Raw genomic sequence first — 25,520 nt, forward strand, 5'->3', positions numbered from 1 at the left:
GTTACACCTGATAGATACTAGGTGGTACCTGGTGTCAAATTTGGGCCTTGACCAATTTATTGGCCACTAATGTCCGTGGTGACATTAGAGACTAGGCATTAATTAATTAATTAACGCAATCTAAGAGTCAATAACTACTCATGGATACTTCAAAGATAAATTGGCCTAGCCAATTTAATTGTTGACTAGTGGAATTATTTTTCTCAGCACTAGAATAATTATTAAATTAATCTTTTGAAAAATAATTTAATAAGTCGAATAATACTGAAAAATGGGATTAAAAGGCTATCACTTGGCAAAACTTGCCCATGCAAGCGGGAAAAACGTTTATAGGGGCTAGTGCAAGTCTATTCCAGCCATTGTGAGAGAGGAGACTATTAGAAAGCAAGGAGATGCTATTGATATGATTTGCAACCATTAGGAACCATTCCTACAACAAGTGACAACAATTTGGAGCCCTCGAGAAGCCAATGACAGCAACCCCAGGCCCTTCTAGTGCAAGTGACAATATACAAGAGAGAGCAGCAATCTTTCTATTGGTCCTAAGCTGTAGGTAGTAGCTTCCATGGTTGTTTGAGAAAAGCAGCAACACTTTTTCAACATTTCTCGCGATGAGACTCTAAAATTTCTATCTATAGCATTCTCTCTCATCTCCCAGCCATCTCTCAAGTTATCTCAACAAAATCTAGCCATTTGAGTTATTCGAGGTGGAGATATTGGAAAATTTCTAATGTAGTAAAAATTAGGGTTTGATAGAAACCTCGGGATGTGTGCTCAGAATTGAGGCCCTAGGACTTGAATTCTAGCAATAGAATTTGAGGAATTTCAGGGAGATTCAAGAGGCCAACTAACCAATATCAAATTTGGAACTAAATTTGTTTTTCAAGGAGTAGGGTGGAGACTAATCCCCAAGCAAACCAAGGGGCAAATTGGTTTGGAGGCTTGTTGGTCTGCTTTGACAGCAAGAGGCACTTGGATTAGTGGAGGAGATCAAAGGATCTCGGTTGTACTCCTTCCATTTGCACCTTGTTGTCCAAAATCCATTGGGTTGGTACTACCAAGATGGCCTTGCGTTTCCAGATCTTGCCCCGCTGGCACTAATTGCTTTTACTCCTTTGCAATATTGGAGCATCTTGAGACGGCTTAAGCATTTCCTTCGACACATCGTGCTGTTCCGAAGCTCTAGAAGATGACTTTCTCGTTGTCCTTCTTGGAAGAATTCAAAAACGAAGTAAACCGAGGATCCTTTAACAATTCAGTAAAGATATTTGCTGCTGTCCTTAACCGAGCCTTAACCTGGTCGTCATATTCTTCACCTCCTTGCTAGTTACCAACATCTTGTGGCCTAGTAGAACCCACTTCTTAGTCAACACACATTTTCTTCTTACTATCTATGCTATGAGCATGTTCCAAGATTAGGCATTGCATTTCTCCCTACATTATGTGCATTTTCAGATTGAAATGCATCATCACTACTTGATCCCATCTCAACTGAGCCTTAAACCATAGAAACATGAAACAGGGAACGGGAACAGGAAACAAGGATAAGGATGGGGATGGTGGCAAGGACGCCAAACCTAGGGAACGCGAACATGGGAATGGGAATGGCATTAAATTTTTAAATTTCATTTTAAAAAATAATATTTCACTCATAATTAATGTGGAGTGTTAAAGCCAAGGTATATAATCCACAAGGACAAATCATTTTAACATTAAAGATATCATGTATCATTCTAAAACTAGTCATTGTAAATTGAATTACAAATTTCAAGTTTCAAGGCTCAAAAGTCAAGCTAGTCAATTATAAAATGCATAAAACATATGCCATAAAACAATGAACTAATCTGAAAGAATGTGCCAAAAAAGACTACAAATATGAAGTCTAATCTAGTAATTTGTAGACTAAAGCACAATGTGGCATACCAAAATAGCCCAATACACAAATGCAAGACTGCAAGTACAAATATAATGCCAGCATGGCACAACGGCCCAAGGGTCATCAAGATCGTATACATGTGTCATGACAAGCAAACTAAATCAAAGATCATCATGATCCAAGGCTTCTCCAACTACTCCTGAAGTGCCAACCCATGATCGTATGTGCCATGAACTCCTACATCCCCCTCAATATCAGCATGTGTCTCCTCTTCTTGTTGCATCTCCCACATAATGGATCGGGCTTTGCTCTCACCCCTAGCGTCAACTCATCACCACCTAGGTATTTGCCTTTTGCAGCCTAGAAGATCATCATCTAACGTCATTATCTTGTACCTGATGTCAACATCCGGGCTACTCTCCCTTCATTTGACAGCTCCTCCAACACACTCTAGGATTTGTGTTTACTGCCTAGACCATCTCCTCAACGTCTGAGGTCTGCGCTTCGCTCCCTCAACAATTGGTGATCATCTTCCTTGTGATCATCTTCCTCATCTGCGACGAGGACATCAGAGGACTACGGTTCACTCCCTCTACAGTAGTCATTCACCTTCCAGTGATTACTCCAATAGCCCATTGCCCAGAGGACTATGTTTCACTCCCTTCACTATGCAAATTTCCCACAAGTGCTGCCTTCTAATTCAGACAGGACAATGCAATCATCTTCTAAGCTTCGGCTCTACAGCCTACTATATTAGCTTTTCTTCTCATAACATGATTCAATGAATCATCATCGAATTCTTGTGTTTCTAAATTTCTCCTCTCTATGTTTGTCATACACACTCAATGTTTCTCCTATAAACCCTACTATCTCTTTGGTCTCTTAGTCCTTTTTTTTTGACATGGTATCATAGCTAGAGACACTTAATGAGCCACAAAGATTCTCTACATCAGAGAATGCAAATATAGTTTGTGGATTTGGCATCATCTACTATTGATTTTTCCCCTTTTGCTTCATCACCGAGAGAGAGAGACACCCTTCTCTTCCTCTTCCTCCCACCCTTCCTTTTACTAGTTAGCACTCCAGTGCTATGACTTCTCCACAAGCAGATGGACAGACCACTGGGTGCTCCTCTTCCGGCATCATCGACGCTTACGGACATGGACATTTCCTTCCTACACCTCCGAAGTATATACATCTATCCCCCCACCTCTCCCTTTTGGGCCACAAAGTTTATTTTGCACCAGCTTTTAAATTTTTATGTTCAAGGGGATAAGACACATCCGATGCACACTAAGTCCTCTCAAGCACAAGGAGGATCATCAGGCATCACGGCCTCCTTGCGACCGCCGTTATGTGCTACAAAGGTTGCTTCTACTTTTCCTACGGTTTTAGGAATGCCACCTCAACAACCTATGATTCTACAATCCACTCCCTCGAGAAACAGTGATTTTTGGATACCGTCACCTCGACAATCTGCTCCGTCGAGAGATAATGGTTATTCGACAACTTCTATTACTTCGGCTCCACAAATTACTCCGTTGAGAGACATCAACTATTGCCCAGCTCAGCATGAGCCTCACCTTTACCCACCCTCAACTAATTAAGTTCGAGAGGCCACCTCTCAGAGTTCAACATCTTCAACACCTCAGATACCTTCTTCAACACAACTCATGGCACTTTCTTTGTGATCAGATGCTTCGAAGTCCGTAATCCATGAGTTTCTACACTCGCTCTCTCGCGAAGGGAGGTTCAGAGGGGGATGTACTCTCTTTGCCCTCCCACGGGGCTCCTACTTCTTCTTCGGCTTCAAAGGCCCCTACGTCTCCACACTCAGAGGAGGCACTTACTCATCATGAGGTTCTTGTTGTGAGAGTGCACAACAGAAAAGAAACACAAACACAAAGAAGCCGAAAGAGAGAGACAGAGGAAGTAGAAGATGAGGGAAGAATACTACACTGACTGAAGAAGAATGGTGATACAATGATAATGAATTGATCAATCCTTGCACACAACCCAAAGCGTCAGTGAGGCACTAGATCAAGCTAATAACAATAGCAACACCAAGCACGAAGAGTCGGAGTGTCGAAGTGTACACCTGCAAAGGGAAGACTGAAGACTGAAGAGAGTGTGTGTCTACCAAGTGAAGGATGCAACTGTAAATAGCAAGAGCACCAAAAAACTAGTGGACCTAATCTAGGAGAGGCCATAAATACTAGTCACAAAGAACGAAATGCCAAAAAAATAGGGGACACCCTAGAAAAATCCGAGATGGCAATGACAATGTCTGGCAGGTGTAGGCAAACTGTAGAAAGTAGTAACTGGCCTAGACATGCACACAGAAAGCCGACAGATAAAGAAAATACACCTAAACTACCAGAGCTCCTATGTCTCTGTCAAACTCTGACAGGAGCTCACAACTAGGAGATGACATACTAACATGAGTAACACAAGCAAGCTAACACCCTCTCTTAGAACCTCGGAGTGACTGAAGACCCAACAACCTCATGTGATGAAGCATAAAAGCCTTGGACAAAGGCTTCATGAAGAGATCAAATGCGTTGTCCTCCGTGGGACAATACGCCACCACCAACTTGGAATCCATGATCCGCTCTTGAATGTAGTGGGACTAAATCTCAATGTGGTTCATCCAAGCATGAAACACAAGGTTCTTGGCTAGAACTAGAGCATTCTGATTGTCGACATGCAGCTCCATAGGTCCTGACTAAGGAAATCCAATCTCTGCCAACGTGTGGCAAAGCCAAACCGCCTCCATAGCTATAGAACATAAGGCATGATACTCGGCCTCTGTAGAAGAAAGGGCTACAATAGGCTGCTTCTTGCTATTCCACAAGATAACTCCCGATCCATCAGAGAAAGCATAACCTGTAGTGCACCTCTGTGAATCCACATCACCTGCCCAGTCAAAATGACTCCAACTAGAGAGAGAGTAACCCTCTCTCCATACATCATCTTGTAGGATCCAAGTCCCCTGCAAATAACGAAAAACACGCAAGGCCATGCTCCAATGCTCTTGAGAGGGAGTCGTCATGAAAGAAGACAACAAAGCCATAACAAAGGAAATATCTGGCCAAGTGCGAATAAGCCAGATGAGGGAGCCAACAAGACACCTGAAACAGATGGCATTTGTAAGGGGAACTCCGACTGCCAAAAGCATGAACTCTGGGTCCAAGGGTCATGAAATAGGCCAACAATCAGCCATACCAAACTCCAAGAGAAGCTCGAAAATGTACCTGTGCTGTGAAACAAAAATGCACTATGTAATCTAATAAATCTCCAATCCAAGGAAGAAGTAAGGGATCCCTAGATCTGTCATGTCAAACTCCTGTCGCAAAATCTCCCAAGTACGATCAACCTCCTGAGTATGGCTCCTTGTAATGATGAGATCATCCACATACAAGATGAGCAAAACACACATGTCATCCACAACCTTGAAGTATAGGTTGGGGTCATAAGCTGAGCGATGGAAGCCACTCTGAAGAAAGAAGCGATCAATCCTCTAGTACCAAGCTCTAGGAGCTTGCTTTAGGCCATAAAGGGCCTTCCACAATTGGTAGACATAGTCCTCCTTCCCCTACACAAGAAAACCAAGAGGCTAGGAAACATAAATCTCCTCCTCAAGGACACTATTCAAGAAGGCAGACTTTATGTCCATCTAATAAATATAACCCGAATAGTAGACATCCAAGCTGTAGGTACAAAAGTCACAAAATAGTCCAACCCCGCCCTCTGAGCCAACCCCTTGGCAACAACCCTAGTTTTGTGCTTGTCCAAGGAACCATCTGCAAGGTACTTGGTCTTATAGACCCACTTCACACCTATCAACTTCCGCTTTGGAGGACACGGAACTAACTCCCTAGTTTGATCATACTCGATGGAATCGAGCTCCTCCTACATGGCCTAACGCCAAATATCCTGTGTAAGAGCCTCCTCGATGATAGTAGGCTCACTATCATGAAGAATCTATGACATAAGAGCATAGTTCACACAAAATAAACTATTCTGTTGGGCCTGTAAGTGAGCTGATCTGCAAGGACCTGTAGGAGAAGCAAAAAAGTGAGAAATACCTAGATCCTGCATGAGTTGTTGGTACCAACGGGGAATCCAAATAGGCTCATCCTACAACGAGAAAGACTGTCTAGGTTTCAGTACCTATAAACTCACCATCATGATTTGCTCGTACGCCACAAACTTTGGAGGTAGCCTGTGTCTCCACAAACACCTTCCACTTGTAGAAACGGGAGTACATCTCGCTCTTGTACTCCAGAAAATAAGGCCACACATAACAATTGAAGTCATCTATAATCAGTATCAAATACTTGGCCTTCACAAGGGAGGTCGTGCCCATAGGTCTGCAAAGGTCGGTGTGAACCAACCCAAGCGCGGTAGAAGCCCTCCTAGTGGCAACCTAGGGATGTGGCTGCCTATGCCGATTGCCTCTCAAACAGCTAGGACACAAAAGTGTAAATAGGAGGGAAATCAAAAAGTCCCTCCATCTTTTTCTGAGCAGCCCGTCTAATCGCATCAAAGTGAAGATAACCATAACGAGCATGCCAAAGTAGCCCAAGCTCGAGGGAAGACCGCATAGCTAAGGCTATGAGCATGTAAAGCCCACCCTCCTGGGAGCCTATCCAAAGAATGGTACCTGTAGAAGCATCCTCCACTATCACCGCATCATGTGTAAATAGCACATGGGTACCAAATGGTGTAAGACCATGAGCAAACAATAGCTTAAAACCTAAATCCGGTACATAGAGAACTTTGGCCAAAGAAGACTACTTGTCCAACAATAAAGGAATAGTCCCCACTCCATGAACGGGAACTATAGAGTTGTCGCCAAGGGTGATTGTGCCCCCTCTCACACTTAGGTTCTCAAGCCAATCCCGTCTATAGGTCATGTGAAAAGAGGCCCCACAATCAATAAGCAAAGGCTTCTCTTAAGTGAAAGAAGCAAGAGTCATATCCTCCTCAACAAATACATGCACAAAGATAGACTATCGTCGCCGGGGCAACCTTTGAATCCTTCTCCTTTGGCTTCAAATGGGGGTACTTTTGCTAACACTTCTCCTTGGGATGAGCGCCCTCCCCACAGTGGGCACTTGGGCTGCTGCTGCTTCTTATCCTTCTTGTCCTCCTACTTCTTGTCCTTGGCTTGTGCCTTTTTTTCTTCACGCCACCTCTGCCTACAGTAAATGCCTTGATGAAACCAAAACTATGGGTCCCAACCTCTCTGAGTCGCTCATCATGCTCCAAGACAAGCGATGAAAGCTTCTCCCATAAGAGCATCTCGCAGGTCCTCCATGTGATGAGGCTGGTGTAGAAGACATCAAACCAAGGAGATGGCAGTTGAGTCAAAAGGATCATAGCCATGTCTTCAAAGGATATCATCCGACCAAGCAAGGCAAGTTCACCTCTCATGTCCTCTATCTTCATGATCTCCTCCTTCATAGAGGAGGAATCATCAAGATTGAGCATCCACAACTTCTTCTCCAAGGAAATCTTGTGGGCAAACATCTTATACTGATACAAAGACACGAGCTTCTTCCACACTCCCGTCGCGGTCTTCAACCTGCAAATATGCACAATGACACAATCATACAAACTCATAAAGAGAAAGAATCAAGCTCGATTCCACAAGGCTGCAAGGTCCATAGAAGTTCCATCTACGAGATCCTCCTTAGGATGTAGGATGGAATTTGAAACAAGAGCCCAAAGATCGAAGGTGTCTAGTATGCACTCCACCTTACACGACCACAATGAATAGTTGGAACCATAGAGTTTGTCTTCTTTGGGTAATGAAGATAAGATAGGCACCTGTACAAAAGGTATGAGGATGAAGCCTTCTATGAAAGATGAATAGAAGGGAACGGGTGCGAACAACAGACTCCTTGTGTTAACTATAATCACAATAATTCCTCTCCACTCAAAAGAGTATATGGAAAGAAGTTCCTACTCTTAACTTTTAAGTCATCAAAGCTCGTGAACTGGTAAGATATCTTTGAATCTGCAATCACCCAAAAAGCTGTGTTTAACAAAGAAACAATTGTCACCTACTACAAGGAGTCTATCACCTGCACAAAAACTATCGCCCACAACGAAAAGCTGTCGCCAAGGTTGAGGAAGTTGTCACCTACAGAAATATGTTGACGCGTCCACCAACGGGAAGTGAACACCAGCAAGAATGCAAATTTTTGTTTTGGGCAAAACGCAAAGGATGGTGCTGCTTGATGCAAAAAAGCTATTGCTTGGACTATCGCCTGGCTACCTAGGGATGCAAATGGGTAGTGGACCACCTGTTCGAGCTGTAAACACAAGCTGAAAATTTGCATTTTGAAAATCACGGCTGCTCCTTTGCGATGAAAATCTACTCTTCTGCAAGAAATCTCCACATTGTGTTCTCACTTAGGCAATGATACCATGTAACACGAATATAGAGAGAAGCAAAGAGAGAGAGAGAGAGAGAGAGGAAGCTGAGGATGAGGTAAGAATATCACAATGACTGAAGAAGAATGCTAAAATGATGGTGGATTGATCAGTCCTTGCACGCAGCCCAAAGTATCAATGAGGGCACCAGATCAAGCTAATGACAATGGCAGTACCAAGCACGAAGAGTCAGAGTGTCAAAGTGTACACTGCAAAGGAAAGACTGTATATGTGTGTGCCAAGTGGGGGTGTAACTAAAAATAGCAAGAGTACCAAAAAACTAACCGACCTGATCTACGAGAGACCATAAATGTTGGTCACAGAGAAAGAAATGCCAAAAAAAATAGAAGACACCCCAAAAAAATCCCAGATGGCAATAACAATGTCTGGCAGATGTAGGCAGACTGTGGAAAGCAATAACTTGCCTAGGAATGCACAACACAGGAAGCCAACAAATAAAGGAAATGCACCTAAATTGCTAGAGCTCCTATGTCTTTGTCAAACTGTGACAAGAGCTCACAACCAAGAGATGACAGACTGACATGACTACCACAAGCAAACTAACAGCTCTTCACCCATCCTTTACTCTTTGGGGATGGTTGTCTTCGAGCAATCATTTCTCCTATTGATACCTAGGATCTTCAGGTACTACCTAGATCGGAGCCTTGGAGGTTTAGCCACGACTTGGTGACAAGGCCTTCACTTTCCTTCTAGCATGGAGTCCCGGAGCTAGTGGCTTCTCTCCTCCCAAGGTGGAGTCAAGTTCTACAATTCCACCCATCCACTATTCCTTACTACACGTTACCTTTCATGTGGAAATCTTGGATCTTTGAGATCCTCTCCATCTTCTTTGTATCTCTTTTCGCCCCTCTTTCTTCATTACTTTTTGGGCCTGAGGGGGGGCGTTGAGAAACCACTTCTTCAATTTACACACTTCATTTAGGGTTTTGCACTCCCAGCCCCAAAAAGGGCTAGTATCCACATTTCGGTCACTTTTTCAATGGGCACCCACTCAGTGGTGCACCACCCTAGACAACTCATGCCTATAAATAGGCTATCACTACATTTATTCTTCATCCACTTTAATCGTTCTCCACCCCTCCTTCATCATCAAACACCCTTTTCTTCTCTCTCCAGCCCTTCCACTGCCCCCACACCCCTTCCGACAGACATTGCGATTCGTGGTTTGTGGCTGCCTACTCCATCTTTATCCTCTGCTTCAAGCGCCACACTCCATCAACACGTTTTGCATTTTGGAGCTTCCCCATAGGGTGTCAATCCTACACAGTTAGCAACATCATCTCCCTCCTAGTGACCATCAAGCACCCTATGTTTGGGACTTCTCCACCTGGTGTCAACATTCACCAACTAGCGACAACATCCTCATCATCTTCTCACCCTCGGCACTAGCTCATCACCACCCAGGTATTTGTGTTTTGTAGCCTAGGAGGTCCTCCATCATTTGGTGTCATCATCTTGTACTTGGCGTTAACATTTGGGCTGCTCTCCCTAGGTTCAACAGCTCTGACACACTAGGATTTCCGTTTGCTGCCTGGGCCATCTTCCCAACATCTAAGGGCTACGCTTCACTCCCTCGATAGCTAGTGATCATTTTCCTCATCTCTAATGGCATCAGAGGACTACAGTTTGCTCCCTTAACACTTGTCCTTCGCCTTCCAATGATTACTTTGATAGCCCACTGCCCGGAGGACTGTGTTTCTCTCCCTTCACTGCGCAGATTCTTCACAGGTGTTGCCGCTTGATTTTTAGGCAGGACAATGCAATCATCTTCTAAGCTTCAGCTCCATTGTATCAACTTTCATGATCCAATGCATCATCTCCTGTTCTTGTGTTTTTAAGTTTCTCTTCTCTCTCAGGGTTTGTCATACACACTTTGTTTCTCCCTACAAACCCTACCATCTCTCTGGTCTCTTAGTCTTTCTTTTTGGACAACAACAAGACGGTTTCTCTTCTTTGAAGCAATGTGAGCATATGTACTCCACAATTACTCCAAACAAGAGGAGTTAATTGATTGACTCAAAATACGGATGGCTAGCTACTACAACTCAAGACCATCATAATAATTGTCCTCCCACCACAAAGCTACCCCAATCTTGCGGTGATTCTCTTGTCCTTCCCCACAACCAAAAGAACCTCGAAAGGTCCTATAATATGAAAGCTAGTCCCTGATCTTATCTACTACCATGATCACGCACTAGATGAGACAATATAAGTCTCCATGCTTCCATAACCTCAGTGCCATTCTCCTAACCCTTGCCTTGGAACTCATGATCTACAAGAAATGCAATTGCATGCATGATGAGCTAAAGGAGTTCCATCTCGTCACAACTAAATGGTGTACCTTCTCATATGCCTCATCATCTGGTGCCAACTCCTACAACTTTTTAGTCAGCCTATCCATAGCCTAGCATCAAAAAGTTAAAGGTAAACAAAGTGTTAAAATATTTTAAATGCATCTTTTTCAACCTCGGAGAGAACTGATGGCATAGAAACTCGTGATGCAAAACAAAGATAACCATTTGAGCTCCTTGCTCTATGACAGGTGCAATCCATGGCAAGTTACAAATATCCTTCAATAGGTTATTCAAGCAATGAGCCATACAATATGAAACTGTGATATGCAAATAGTATTCCTAAGTGATAGCACTTGCTACCCTGTTTGCAAGCTCTCCATTTGCAACAAATCCCACCACATACTCTAGGCCAATAAGCTCAATACCTATAACCCACTCTACTGCAAGTACATTTGCCAACTTTCCTATCCCTGATGCATCATGAGAAGATACGAAATACATCTCCCCATGGGAATAAGAGAGCATGCCATGAGTAGATCCCCTCCTTATATCACTCCGACCATCAACAATCAATAAAACTCCATTTTTAGTAAATAGGCTCTTTGTAGTCACTACTACTTGCTCAATAAGGCACTTCTCCTTGTCGAGCAAAGTGGTGCGTAAGGTCGCTGATGATGGAGGCACATACAAAGAACCATACTCACCTATCTTCTTACACATCAATTTGAAATACTCTAATCTAGTTGCACAAAACCGAATGTGGTCATGATAAAAAAACGAGCCACTAATCTATCCACCTCATTCTTCTTCTTAGAATATCAACTAGCATCATGTGTGCTTTGTCTATGTGCAACATGTGGCAGCGCTATTAATGCCATGGCCAATACAACACTTGTAGTAGGTGTGAAGGTAGCACCTCTTGATGTTGATCCTACTCTAGACACATTTGATGGGGGTGGTATCACAAAAGTTGCAGGTTTAACTGCAACATGCCGTGGTCTAGACGCAAGATAAACTTCTTAACCTACTACACAATCACGAAGCTCTCTTTGCTTCTCCATGGCCACATTAGGACAAAATTGCACCTCAGCATTTGGCTCATGTAGGAGATGAGCTTTGACCTAATTATGCATAAGATGAATCAAGTGGCAATCGGTATTCCATATTAGCATATTCTAAATATGGTCTAGGAGGTCTAGAAAGTTGTTCCTCCCAAAAAATCGTGGTGCTTCAACATCCTGCTTGCCCACAAGGAACCCTATTGTTTTATCAGTGAGCATTAAAACAAAAACAATTAAAACATTTATAGCTCCTACATATTTAAGAAACTTTGAGAAATTAAAATCAATGAAAATCCAAAATAGAAATGCCCCTTTCAACGGTTTACCTTATTCCTCCACTAGTTTGCCTATATGGGCAAAGCTTGCACGTCCATGGTCGAGATCCTCCAACACTCAATGGGTAGTCAGCATTTACCTCTTCCCACCATGACCAATCATGGGACCTTCTTCCTCGACCACTGACACGACAAGCAGGACAGGAAGATAAAGTCATTTCAAGGCTAAACATTGAAATAAAAATGGCTTGCCACAATGTGAAAAGAGAGAAGGAAGAACTTAGAAGAAAGAAGGGAGAAGGATAGAGAAGAGAAGTGGGAGAAAAAATAGAGAAGAAGAAGGAAGAGAGAAGAGGGAAGTCGTAAAAGAAGGAAGAAGAAAGAGAGAAGGTTCAACAAGACAAGGCTAAAGCGGCTCAACGCTATCTACACAATAAGAACAGGCACCATGGAGCATGGACTCTCAAAAGGAAGAGAGAAGATTCAACAAGACAAGGCTAAAGCCGCTCGACGCTATCTACACAATAAAAATGGGCACCATGGAGCATGGACTCTCACAGCTATCAAGCAGCATGGAGGGCGAAGGCATGGTGTGCAACCGAAGCAAACGGGAGAGTGTGATAACAAGCAATGGGGCCGCAGGGGGGGGAAGGGGGGGGGGTGTGCAAGATAGGTAAAGCAAGCGCTAATCAGACAAGCGGTCCACTTAGGTAAGTTGGTTCCATGTGGCATTCCTTGTTCCCGTTCTTCATAGGAAATGCAACAGGGAATGCCTAACAGGAACACAATTCCAAGCAAAGCTTGATTGGGAATGGCAATTCAGCATCCCAGGAGGCCATTCCGAATATTTCTTATCACTATGTCACAAGGACATGAAATTTTGAGATGCTTTCATCTTGTTAATAACATTTTATTACGTTATTAATCAAATGTGAAAGATTGTTTAGCACATGTGATGCATATGGCAATTATTTCATTGAACACGCCAAGGACCTCGTCTTTTGGCGGGGGTCATGACTGAACCCAAACAGGTGCATTGGCAGGTTGCCGTGAGAATTCTTCGATATTTGAGAGGGACCTCTGACTTAGGGATTTCTTATTTCACAGGTACAGATGCTTCAGATCTGGTTCTTGCAGGTTGGAGTGACTCAGATTGGGCTGGCGATGTGGACCACCCAGGTCTACTACAGGCTCCTGTTTTACCTTGGGTACAAGTGTTATCTCTTGGAGTAGCAAGAAGCAGTCCACGGTAGCCCTTTCTTCTACCAAGGCAGAGTATCGGGCTGCGTCTTCCACCACATGTGAGGTTGTGTGGCTTCGAAGATTGTTGGAGGAGCTTGGCTACCCCTAGACTCGTCCTACTCTTCTGCGGTGCAACAATGAGAGTTGCATTGCCTTGGTACGGAATCCTATATTCCATGCCCGGACGAAGCACATTGAGATCCAGTATCACTTCATTCGGAAGAAGCTTCTGGATGGGACCATTGATATGGAGTACTGCAAGACGGAGGATAATCTTGCAAATTTGTTCACGAAGGCGCTTCCCCAAGCTCTTCTTTGGTAGCATTCCAGATCCCTCAGCCTTTTGCCCCGTCCAGGATCTAAGAGGGGGTGTTAGACAGTCATTTCCTGAGCAGTCGGATAGCAGTGCTATGTCACTACGGTAGCAAGCAGACACGTCAGCACAATACGGCAGGATGCCACATCAGCAGGGCAGACAGGTGCCACGTGGCACAGGTACAGTCGGACTGCAGTTCTATGCAGTCGGACAGTTTTACTACAGTCGATTGCATTTAATGCAACCGACCTGGGGCTGGTATTTCCTATTTTTTGGCTATTTATAGCTAGTTTGTGGCACACTCCAGGATATTCATTATTCAGATTCTGATCTTGAGATTTGTTGGCTGAGACAAACTGTGCTTAGGCTAACGGAGATCGAGGCCATCAAGTCGGAGACACACGCAGATATTTCCTCTACCCCCGTGTATATTTCTATACTCTTATACAGCATACTACACTGCAGATTTTCTATGTTTACACTATCTCCTTTTCTCTCTCTCTCCTCTTTGTGTTCACTCTCTCTCAGTCTTTGTCTTACGCTTTCGCATCACTGCACTTTGATACACTTAACATGTGGATTACTTTTAATCACATAATTAAGTAAATGTTGCACATGTGAGGTGCAACTGGGATTAAAGTAAATTTATGAGCCTGGGACGATCCGAAGAAATCACGGAATGTCAAAGGCAAAAGTTGCTATAAGTTACGTTGCACAAGTACTTGGTGGTATCTGGTGCCAGTTGTTGGCCTAGATCATCCATTCGATCATAAGTGTCAATTGGTGACACTAGAGAAGTAGTATTTAATGGTACCTAATGCCAATCTGATGATCAAAGATGGCGTAGGGACACTCGAGAATGGAAGTTGCCTAGCCAATTTAATTATTGGCCACTCATATTATTTTTTCAAGGCATCAAAATAATTATTAGATTTAATTTTTAGTATTTAAAGATTAAAAAATAATATTTAATTATGAAAAATGCTGAAAAAACCATTCGGGAAGGCTGCCACTTGTCAAAAATGCCCATGCAAGACTGAAAAACGTCTTTAGAGGCTAGAGAGAAGCATTTCTATAAATTCAGCCTGCAAAAGAGAAGCAAGAGAGGCTGCTGGTCTCATTTGCAGCCATTGAAGGACCTTCTGAGGTAGCTAGGGGCAAAAGAAGACCAGTCAACAGTAGGAGACAACATCTACAGGCTATTGAGACAGGGCAGCAATAGTAAATGACTGATTTCTTCAGTTCTTTGCATCTACATGCTGTTGTGGCAGGGCAGCAGCTGCACTTGACTGATTTTCAATCATTCTTCGCAACAAAACTCTGAATTTTCTCTCTCTATAGCTTTTCCTCTCATCTCCCAGCCATTTCACAGTCTTGCTCCGAAGATCTCAGCATTTGGACCCTTGGAGGCTAAGAAATTGCAAATTTCTCTGCTGTAAACCCTAATTTACAGCAAAAGTTAGGGTTTAGCAGCAGCCTTGGGAAGCATGCCAAAATTTGGAAGCTCCAAGCCTTGGATTCAACAAGGTTGAAGGTGAATTTCAGCTGATTTCAGGTGGAGGACTAGCCAACCATTGAATTTGGGGCATTTCCATCGTCTATGAAGTAGATAAAGGCCAATTGAGTGCCCGAATCAAGGGGTAAAATAGATTGAAGACTTGCTGGTCACTTTGGACAACAAGGGGAGTCGAAATACCAAAATTGTAAGTCTAAGTTTTTCTTCAATAAAGCTAAAGAAATACCCGAAGAAGCACCAAGTTTGGGGCCAATCAGGTGTTCATTGTCCAAGATCAATAGGTAAATTTGAATTTTCAGATTTGCATTTATTGTTTGCTGCTGTAATTAAGTTGTAATCAGGGATTTACCACCCTATCCGAGGAGGAAGGTTGGTTTCAGCCACCCTTAGCTCTACCAACTCCCTAGGAGCAGAGACAAATAGTAGCAAGAACTAAGATCAATCCCTTAGGATCCCTAGACCATTAGGCAATCATTTCTCATCCTCCTAGTGATGCTCTTGTCCATTACATTGAAGAATCAACAGAAGAGGACAAGTACATTAACCCCTTTGTTTGCTACGATGAAGAGGGTCACCCTATCCTACAAGATTATAGGCCTATGTCAATCATGATGTTAGGATAAGAAAGTGGGCAAGGAATGGTCTGTCCTTGAGAAACAATAGCTTACTAGAACTGCAAATAATGGAGACACGCATTCTTGTGATATCCCTAGAGAAAAGACTAACCTAAGGAAAATGAAGAAAACCAAAACTGCACTGAGTGTAGAATTAAGGCTATAAAGAGCAGTTCTAGGGGTGGAGACAGCAGCTGAGCATTGATCTGGAGCAACTGACAGCAGCAGATTCCTAAACAGCAGCAAGCAACCTGATCTAAGCACCAATTTGGGACCAATGACAGCATTTCATACATCATCTGAGGTGGACAACCTGATTTGGGGCCTCGAATTCAAGAAGCAAAGCTGCTCATTATCAAATTAAAGTAAGTGACTGCTGATTGGTCACTTTTTAAGGCAGCAAACTCTGAAATCTCACTCTTGCTTCTCTCTCCTCCACATCTGATGCATATTCAATCTAGTGATAAGAATTAATGTTTGGAGCCTCATTTTTGGACCTGAAGTGTTGCTTTTGGAATTCTTCTGATCTTAGGTCTGTAAACAACAAGAATTAGGGCATGCATGCCTACCTAGGTAGCATGTATGCATGTCTCAATGATGCATGAAGGTTACTATAAGAATTAGGTCTGTAAACAGCAAGAATTAGGAAATGAATGGCTGCCTAGGATGCGTGCATGCATGTCTCGGTGATGTATGAAGGTCGCTGATGTAAATTCAGTCAATGGACAGCAGATTGGAAGGTATCTGCCATCTGTTGGTCCACATCAGGGCTGAATCACATGCAACTGGAAGAAACTCAATTCTGAATCCCCAAGATACGAAATCAAGGGACAAATTGAAAACTAGGACTACTGTTTGCAAAGAACAGCAAGTTGTTCCAAAATTGTGAGGGATTGTGGCTTGATGTGCTGGAATCAGGGGAGATTTCAGTTTATGGAGCTTGGAGGGATTTTGACCTCTCAGCCTAGTCTTCCCGATTTCAGAGCACCGGCCTTTCCTTGTTGTAACTCATCAATTTCTCAAGCTAATTAAAAAGAAATATCACTCATCTTTTTTCATGAGGGCCATCTAGCCCAAAGTTAGAAAGTCCTGAATTGCATTTAATTATTTTTTTTATGGTTAGTTGCTTGATGTAATCGGTTTTAAATTAGGGTTCCACCACTCTTCTCCAAAAAAGAAAGGCTAGTTTCATATACTACTTATGTAGATGAGTTGTATGATTCTCTCTTCATTTGCTTCTTAAGCGCCTACAGCCCAGCATGTTTGGCATCTCACAAGACATCCTTGACAATGTTTTTGAAAACCAGAGCATCTATGGTATTCCCTTTGCCCTAGCAAAGCATTTATGTTCTCTGCTTGGTGACCCATCATAGCTTTATGGAGGGTAAACATTGTTGACCAGAAAAGAACACTTCACAACTATCTTCAGTTTGGTGCTACATATCTTCAAGCTTTAATTCTTTACACCATTCACACCATAACTCCCAACTCTTACGCTTATTCATCTAAGTATTCACAGCTAAAATCGTCCACATTCAAGTCCCCCAATTTCATTGCCATGGCTCATCCTCTTCTGGCAAATCTGGACAGCCCAAAGCCAGGACGCATTGATCCTCAGTGCTGCTCACTGGTGCACATAGATTAGAATATGTCATATGCGGCAGATCTCTCACACACTCTCCAAGGTCACTAAAAGCATTATGCAAGGCACCTTGAGGGCTGATTGCCACATCGCACTTTCTTTGGCCACATGGAAGCCTTGCCCAGTTCTGACTCAACCTCCCCACTGCAGATGCAGTCTTTGTTTATTATCGCACTTCCGTGTGGCTGGCCACCTCACAGTACAGCCAGCCAGGTGTCGACCTTCAGTTCTCTTTTTATTGTTACATTGTACAGTCCCTTTTTTCTATCATAATATACAGTCTGCATTTTTACTATCAAAGCACAACATTTCTTTTTAGAAAACCACTTTAATCAAGCTACATATTGGTCAACAAGGTGTGAAACTTAACCTCTTCAGAGCTTAATGAAGCTTGTGAATCTAGGGGTGTTGTTAAAGTAGCCCCTACAGTCTCTGCATGAAGAACCCAGCTCTCAAACTCCATCAATAGAGATGCTGATATATCTTGCATGAGTGTTTGCATGTGTAACTCTAAAGTGTGACGCTCTGCAGGAGGAACAAACACCAAAAATTGCCGTTTCTTTTCCTCTTGATCAACCTACAAAACAACAAAAAGCAACACATAAAATATCGATTCCAACCCAAGAAAGCCCCACTACTGATATCAAGCAACTTCCTTGAACACTGGCATTGGTACTAAATCTTATTGTCAGATATTGCTGAAACATTTTCCACTTTACTCGATCTTTAGTCCCTCGACTTTTGACAACTTTGTTACATGCATGTATACAGAAAGCCACACTGCCGATCTGTACTACCAATTATTTATAAGCTATAGATGCTAACAGCAAAGGTATGGCAATTCAGATATACAGAAAACAATTGTTGAGGAATGCCAATTTTTAACAGTAAATCTCTGAGAGAAGATTGTCTTGATATAAAAACCAATGAAGAGCATGGACACAAGATCTATGCAAAGGGCATTTCTCTCGTACAAGAAATTCTAAAGTCGTTGATTTCTTCAAAAAGGTGGGAAAAAATGTGAGCCTAGATCCAAAGCCAAGCCTCAAGAATTGTCAGAAGCATGACAAGTACAGACATGCAACTTACCTGATGTGTATCATCAGGAAAGAAGGCCAACATGCGTTTCACTAGGACTGAAGGGTAAGCTTTGCACATTGTAATGAACTGATCATAGACAGCAACCGTGTCAGGCGAAGAAGGGCAGTGACAGAGGCCGATAATACCATGGATTTTGCGTTGTGCCTGAAAATCTTCCCATGGGCTTCTGGCTGCACCGCCAACCAGGAATTTGAACCAAAGGCTGCCACTGTCCCAGGGCTGCTGAGAGAAGGGACTCTTCTGGTGCTCTGTGTAAAAGGAGCTAACACTGGTGAGATCCACTTGCTTGTGCTTCACCACCAAAGACACATAATCACGCAGACAGGCCCCTGGGATTTGGCCCACTCCAACCACCACAATTCTGATCATGCACCCACTTCGCACGCTCACATCTGGCTCCATCGTACAAGATGGGAGCCTTCTGGGAGCTGCCAGCTTTGAAAATTTCGGCGAGGCAAGATTTCAAGCTGTGAACATGTCACATTTGGGGGAAAAAAAAACGCCCTGCACAGGAATCTCCCTGCAGAGAAATCAGATGGCTCTTCGAGAGGCTGCAGCAGGATTCTTCAAAGTTGCTCTACAGAGGAATCCGATGGCCCTGTACAATGCACTCTGCGAAGCATTCAAATTGGATCCTTCAAAATCACTGCAACTTTGAAAGCACCTCTGCAGAAAAATCAATGGCTCCTCAGAAACTGCGACATAGAAATAGAATGGCTCCTCGAGGCACTGCAAGAAAACTCCTCAAGCCGAAGCTGCAGAGCAATCAAAGGGCTCCTCGAAGGTCACTGTGACAACTTTCAAAGCGCCTCCGCAGAGAAATGAAAAGGCTCTTCGAGGCACTGCGACGAGACTCTTCAAGGGGCCTCTGCAGAGCAATCAACTGGCTTTCCAATTCCTCAAAGCCCCTTCAGTTTTTGAAATACGACCGAATCCACAATTCAGAACACATCCGCAGTGAATCCCTTCCGCATACAAAAAAGACCAAATACCAAAGACAAGCAAGCTTACAAAATGTTGATCAAAACAGAAAAGGCAAGTACTTTCCACGCTGTCTTCCACGTAGACTTCCCCGATCTAACCACAAGTAAAATCGAGGTACTTCATCAGTTCGTTAGACAATCAATTGATATGGCTTTCCCTCAACATGCTCTCTCGCGTAATTAGGCCAACTTAATTATTTTATTATAGTTCATTATATAAGTAGTAGGCGCTTTGCACTTAAAAGACACTTCGTGCTTAGTGTCCTCTCGATGCGAAGGCATTTCGTGGCTAGTGTCCTCCGGCGTTTTACATTTGGTGTTCACATCAAACTTTGAAGCACTATTGGTTAGTACATTTCACGTCTTGACGCATGTTTTTCGTAGCAATGCAATTCATGGCCAGCTGACTATCTAAAAAACAAAGCATGAAAGAACCTGAAACCATTGTGAAACACTAGTATTATTAATTGTTTATGTAATGCACTCCCATCTTACTACTATATTATTTTAGCTATAGGTTCGGAAAGCCCCGAACCTCTAGAGGGTTTCCCGAACCTACCCCTTTTCCAAACCTCCCTTCTTCAATCAAAACCCCCTCCCCTACTCTCTTTCTCACGTGAAATATCTCATTTTCTCTTCCCCTTCCCTTTTTTCATTAAAGCCTTCACCATACAAAAGAAAGAAATGTTTATGTTATTTATCAACATCCAACTAATCTTGCAATTCATTGATTTCACCATACAAAAGAATGAAATCAATAATATTGTTTATCTAAACCATAGGAATACAAAAAAGATGAATTAATAGAAAACGATCTTAAAATGTCATTGTAATATCCCAATCATCTTACTACTATATTATTTTAGCTATAGGTTCGAAAAGCCCCGAACCTCCAGAGGGCTTCCCGAACCTACCCCTTTTCCAAACCTCCCTTTTTCAATCAAAACCCCCTCCCCTACTCTCTTTCTTACGTGCAATATCTCATTTTCTCTTCCCCTTCCCTTTTTTCATTAAAGCCTTCACCATACAAAAGAAAGAAATGTTTATGTTATTTATCAACATCCAACTAATCTTGCAATTCATTGATTTCACCATACAAAAGAAGGAAACCAATAACATTGTTTATCTAAACCATAGGAATACAAAAAAGATGAATTAATAAAAAATGATCTTAAAATGTCATTGTAATATCCCAATCATAAGAGAAGCAAAAATATGCAAGAAAGTATGTAATGTTCTAAATCAATTATTGAAAAAAAAATATTCTCTTCTTAATAGAGCTATTTAAAGTGGGTGTAGCACGTGGAACATGCAATGGTGAAGCTGTGACATGCCCTCTCCCAGAGTACATTACAACACATGAAAATAAAAAAGTACTTTAGAAAACACAATATTAAAGTTATCAATTTTGTACAAAAAACCATTTAATGAAAGTGAGCAAGTAGTACTTAGGAAAATTGCACGATTACCTCCAACATTCATAGAACAATCTATGGAATTTGGATGGAAGTGGTGTAAAGTAACGAAACATGACAAATCTTGGAACTCCCACTTGGTCCAATCATTTGGTATGCATCAAGTGTGAGAGCGGGATATGAAGGAATCATTTTCTATTTGTCTAATATAATAGCACTAGACATATCCAAAGTATAGAATTTCTATATATAAAATAGTATTTACATTAGTAAATCCATCATCTGGCAATCTTTCAATTACTCTGGCCAAACTTCTACGAATTATGTCATCTGCCCTAGCCGTAGTACATAATGCCTCTTGAATTCCCATTTGGTAAGGCAATGCATGATAATACTTGAAAACTATTTGAGTCATCTAGCAAAATAAATTATGAAAATATAAAAATTTAAACTATTCGTTAAAACAAGAATGAAAATCCAATACACCTTACAATCCAAAAGTAAATCCCAATAACATAAAAAGTTAATACACACCTTACAATCCAAAAATAAAACCTAATAACAAATAAGAAGTTAATGCACCTCACAATCAAATAATAAATTTAAAATAAGAATTGATTTAAAATAAATTTATACATAATAATTTGTATAAATATAATTTTTATATTTAAATTTTTAAATTAAAATACTTAAATCTACTTTTATTTAAACATCAATATACACATATATATTAATACATACAAATATTTAAATAAAAAATTTCTACATACAAAAATGTTAATGTTCCTTGAATTCTCATTTGGTAAGCTTATGCACAATAATATTCAAAAAGTGATCCATAAAATAATAAATATTAGAAAAAGAGCAAATTAAAATTGCTTATCAAGATTGAAATGTTATTTAAAGAAGTTAAAACACCTTACAATCCAAAATTAACCATAAGGATAATCAAGGGAATAAATAAATATGATTCAAAAAATGACCGAAATCAAATAAGAGCTCCTTTTTGAGAAGATACAATAGTTTTTGCAAACTTCTTTATACACAATGTTGATGGTAGTATTTACCATATTCTCTCTCTCATTAAGTAGAACTTTCAAATTGTTTGGTGACTTAACTCTAAATACAACCCTAAATATGATAGTATTTGTCCTTGAGATTTGTTATTCATCATTGCAAATGCGAAATGAACAAGGAATTGCAAACATTTCATTAAGAAGGGAAGTTCCAATGTAGTCAGGATGAAAGTTATTTTTGGAATAAATACTCTATCCCCAACATTAGTACCTATTATTATCTCTACCTAAATGATCTTATTGTTAAATGCCTTGAATATTAGCCTTGTACCATTGCATAACCTTTTGAAGGATTCAACATTCTTAACAACATTATTTACCATATTCTCTCTCTCATTAAGTAGAACTTTCAAATTGTTTGGTGACTTAACTCTAAATACAACCCTAAATATGATAGTATTTGTCCTTGAGATTTGTTATTCATCATTGCAAATGCGAAATGAACAAGGAATTGCAAACATTTCATTAAGAAGGGAAGTTCCAATGTAGTCAGGATGAAAGTTATTTTTGGAATAAATACTCTATCCCCAACATTAGTACCTATTATTATCTCTACCTAAATGATCTTATTGTTAAATGCCTTGCATATTAGCCTTGTACCATTGCATAACCTTTTGAAGGATTCAACATTCTTAACAACATTATTGGAGCATTTAACTTCAGTAGCAATATGTGAGGAGGAATACCACTACCAAGGTCAGGGGAATTAAGATATTCGACACTATACAAGAAGGTATTTTCTTCTATCTTATCAACAAAATCAGCATTGTAGTACTGTTTAACCTCTCCAAGTATCAATTGCAATGCATGGTTATTTTAAATTTCCACACCATTGTTTCAAGATGCAAGAATAACACTCTCGTTAAAGAATGATTGACAATCATGTATTCAATGTACGTTTTGATAGACAAATTGTATTAAGTCCTATATCAATCCTCCCTTCAATACCATTGCAGATGGAATCTGCAATATGTAATTACCACTTGATAGATCTTTTTCATCCCCGATACCTTTCAATCATGAAATTAAATGGTCCTCATTCATAGTGACTCGCATATTTTGTGTGTATTTCAACACCTTGATGTGTTGCCACAAACTGGAATAGCACAAAGTTGCACCAACAATATCCTCACGGTTACCCTTTTTCACAACGGGCAATATCTGCCTGAAATCTCTACCCAACAAAACAACCTCACCACCAAATGGCTTATCGCACCGCATAATATCCTTGAGAGTTCCGTCAAGTGATTCAAAGTTGTAACGATGCATCATTGGAGCTTCATCCCACAAAATGGAAGTGTATGCAACATTATGTTAATGGAGAACCTATAAAGTCTTGCTAGAGGAGGTATGTTGCCACATGTTGCTCAAAATTTTTTTTTTGCTCAGAATGCTCAAAATCCATTAATTATCTAAGTTATTACCCTTCGCATTATACTTTCTCCCATCATTTTGTCATCTATACATAGGACAACCACTTTTATCAACTACAATTTCATGCACAAACTTCTTTGGATAGCCCTTTGTGCACCTACCATCGATCATGCAAGGACTTTTTGCATTGAAAGCTCAACACGGACCATGTATATTGCATCTAGCAATAGTCTCATATAAAGATGGAAATCTTTATTTATCATGAAACTCCGCACATACAAATTTGTTATAATGTTGTGGTTCCAAGGGCTTAAACAGTGCTTCTAATATCAACAGTATGTGTGAATGAGGTAAGCCTCTCTTTTGAAATTCTATAATAGAAACATACATAGCAACTTTTCCAAATAGTTCCTTTTCAATTAACTATTTCATCACATCATTATGTTTTTCATGCAAAACTCGTGTTGTCAAATCTAGTCAATCATATGCAGTTTGTCCTAGCAACAAAGCATTTGAAATTTCTTGTTACTTAAGATTGCATGTCATGGTGATAAATAAATCATGCTTCCCTTTGCTATGCACAATTCTCATAGCATCCTGATCCAACTAGTATATGAATCTAGGTCCACGTGTGAATGAGGATGACAACACTATTCTCTTACCCACATCAACTCCATTAATGTTATTGTCATTTCCATCCATTACATATATCACGTCATCCAATCCCCTATACATTTCAATTTGCACAGTTGCCTAATTTACAACGACACCAATCCAATCTAAATTCTCAATACTACAATAAGTATCAACAATGTATTGCTATACCAAGTAGCTACCACATAAGAGACATGCATTTGTGTCATCGTGAATTAGAAGTCGATAAGCATAGTATTACAATTGAGTAACAAAGTCTTTATTTGTGAGACTTTGAATATCCAAATGAGTATCCACATAGCTATAAGGAACTCGAATATGCCATTCATCCTCTCCATTTGAAAAGAGAAGTACACACAATAAAGACATATAGGCCTTACGCAAGTTAGACATAATAATCAAATGCCCTTGCCTAGTGCAAACTTGAATGCTACAATATTCAATAGTATCATCGTCACCTTGTTCAAGCATAATTGTTGCAACTTCGCTCATTGTTGGGACAGAATATTGTCTAGAAGTGGATCAATTCTCAAAGATGTTATTCTTATTTTTGCAAAAGGATTAGTTTGCAAATTGGCACCCATGGTTCTAAATATTTGAGCATAAACATTATGGTATAATATAAAGCTGTTCAAACTTTGTCATTTGACCTCCATTCTCACTTGGCAATAGGGAACCTATGTGATGATATATAGACCTATGGACCCAAAAAGTATAGCCACTTCTATATTGAGGCAAAAAGCTAATCAATTTTAGGACTCATTGAAACAAAAGCCAGAGCACTATTATATACATGTATGTTTTTTCTGAACCCTATACTATGTGGATGTGAGCCATCCAGCAAACTACATAAAGGTTGTGGTAGATGTTGCAGGGGTGGCAAGATAACTTTTCTGCCTATACAGTGATGTTTTCTAGTTGGAATAGAATGCATAATTGTTGTCTTAAAGTGCCAAAGCTTTGCCATGCAATGCTCAAAACCTCATAAAGTATACCAATAATATGTATACTTGGTTGTTGAAAGAGCAAAATAGTTGCCAATGGACGTATTTCCAAAATTTGCAACATTTCATGAAGGATAAAACAAAATCCACTCTTTTGCCTAATATTAGAGAGATTAAAGACAAACCATCCTTTAACACATTAATTAATCTCACACACATAATAATACACTACATTAACACACACATAATATCAATACATATAATAATACTAACATACTATATATATATATATTTATTTATTTATATTTATATTTATATTTATTTATTTATTTATTCAAACACTTAACTAATATAACACATTCGCACAAATGAGCACACATTAATACATAACATTAACACATACATACTATTGGGAAGTGGCAACATTGATTTTTTGGAGGGGGGGGGGGGGGGGGGCTCAACATGGTTAGTGGGAGGGAGGTGTGGATGTCGTTTGTTGAGGGGTGGTGTGGAGGAGAGGGAGGGGGTGGTTGCAATGGTTTGGTGGGGTGGTTAAGGGGGCCGAGAGAGAGAGAGAGAGCAACATACTTGCAACCCTCTGCAACAGAACGAAACAGAACAAGGATTCAAAGCATGCCTTTATACCTCTCTGTGTCCAATCCGCAATCCTCT

The 25,520-nt window shown here is 40.8% G+C and overlaps 1 protein-coding gene across 2 annotated transcripts in view; it reads right to left on the minus strand.

Annotated features, from left to right (window-relative positions):
• TRS120 (transport protein TRS120) overlaps window positions 1–19,388 on the minus strand; it is a 64,582-nt gene extending 45,194 nt beyond the window's left edge. For both annotated transcript variants that reach the window (XM_087698718.1, XM_087698716.1), the window contains exons 1-2: window positions 18,391–19,388; window positions 17,672–17,878 (exon numbers count right to left, since the gene is read on the minus strand). In XM_087698718.1, coding sequence (XP_087554844.1) covers window positions 17,672–17,878; window positions 18,391–18,804 — 621 coding nt within the window. In that variant the 5' untranslated portion in view covers window positions 18,805–19,388. The remainder of the gene's footprint in view (window positions 1–17,671; window positions 17,879–18,390) is intronic.
• Window positions 19,389–25,520: the final 6,132 nt, after the last annotated feature.

This window comes from Lygodium microphyllum, chromosome 18 (assembly GCF_053477565.2).
Source record: "Lygodium microphyllum isolate KBCC chromosome 18, Lygodium_microphyllum_v1.1.10, whole genome shotgun sequence".
Taxonomy (NCBI): domain Eukaryota; kingdom Viridiplantae; phylum Streptophyta; class Polypodiopsida; order Schizaeales; family Lygodiaceae; genus Lygodium; species Lygodium microphyllum.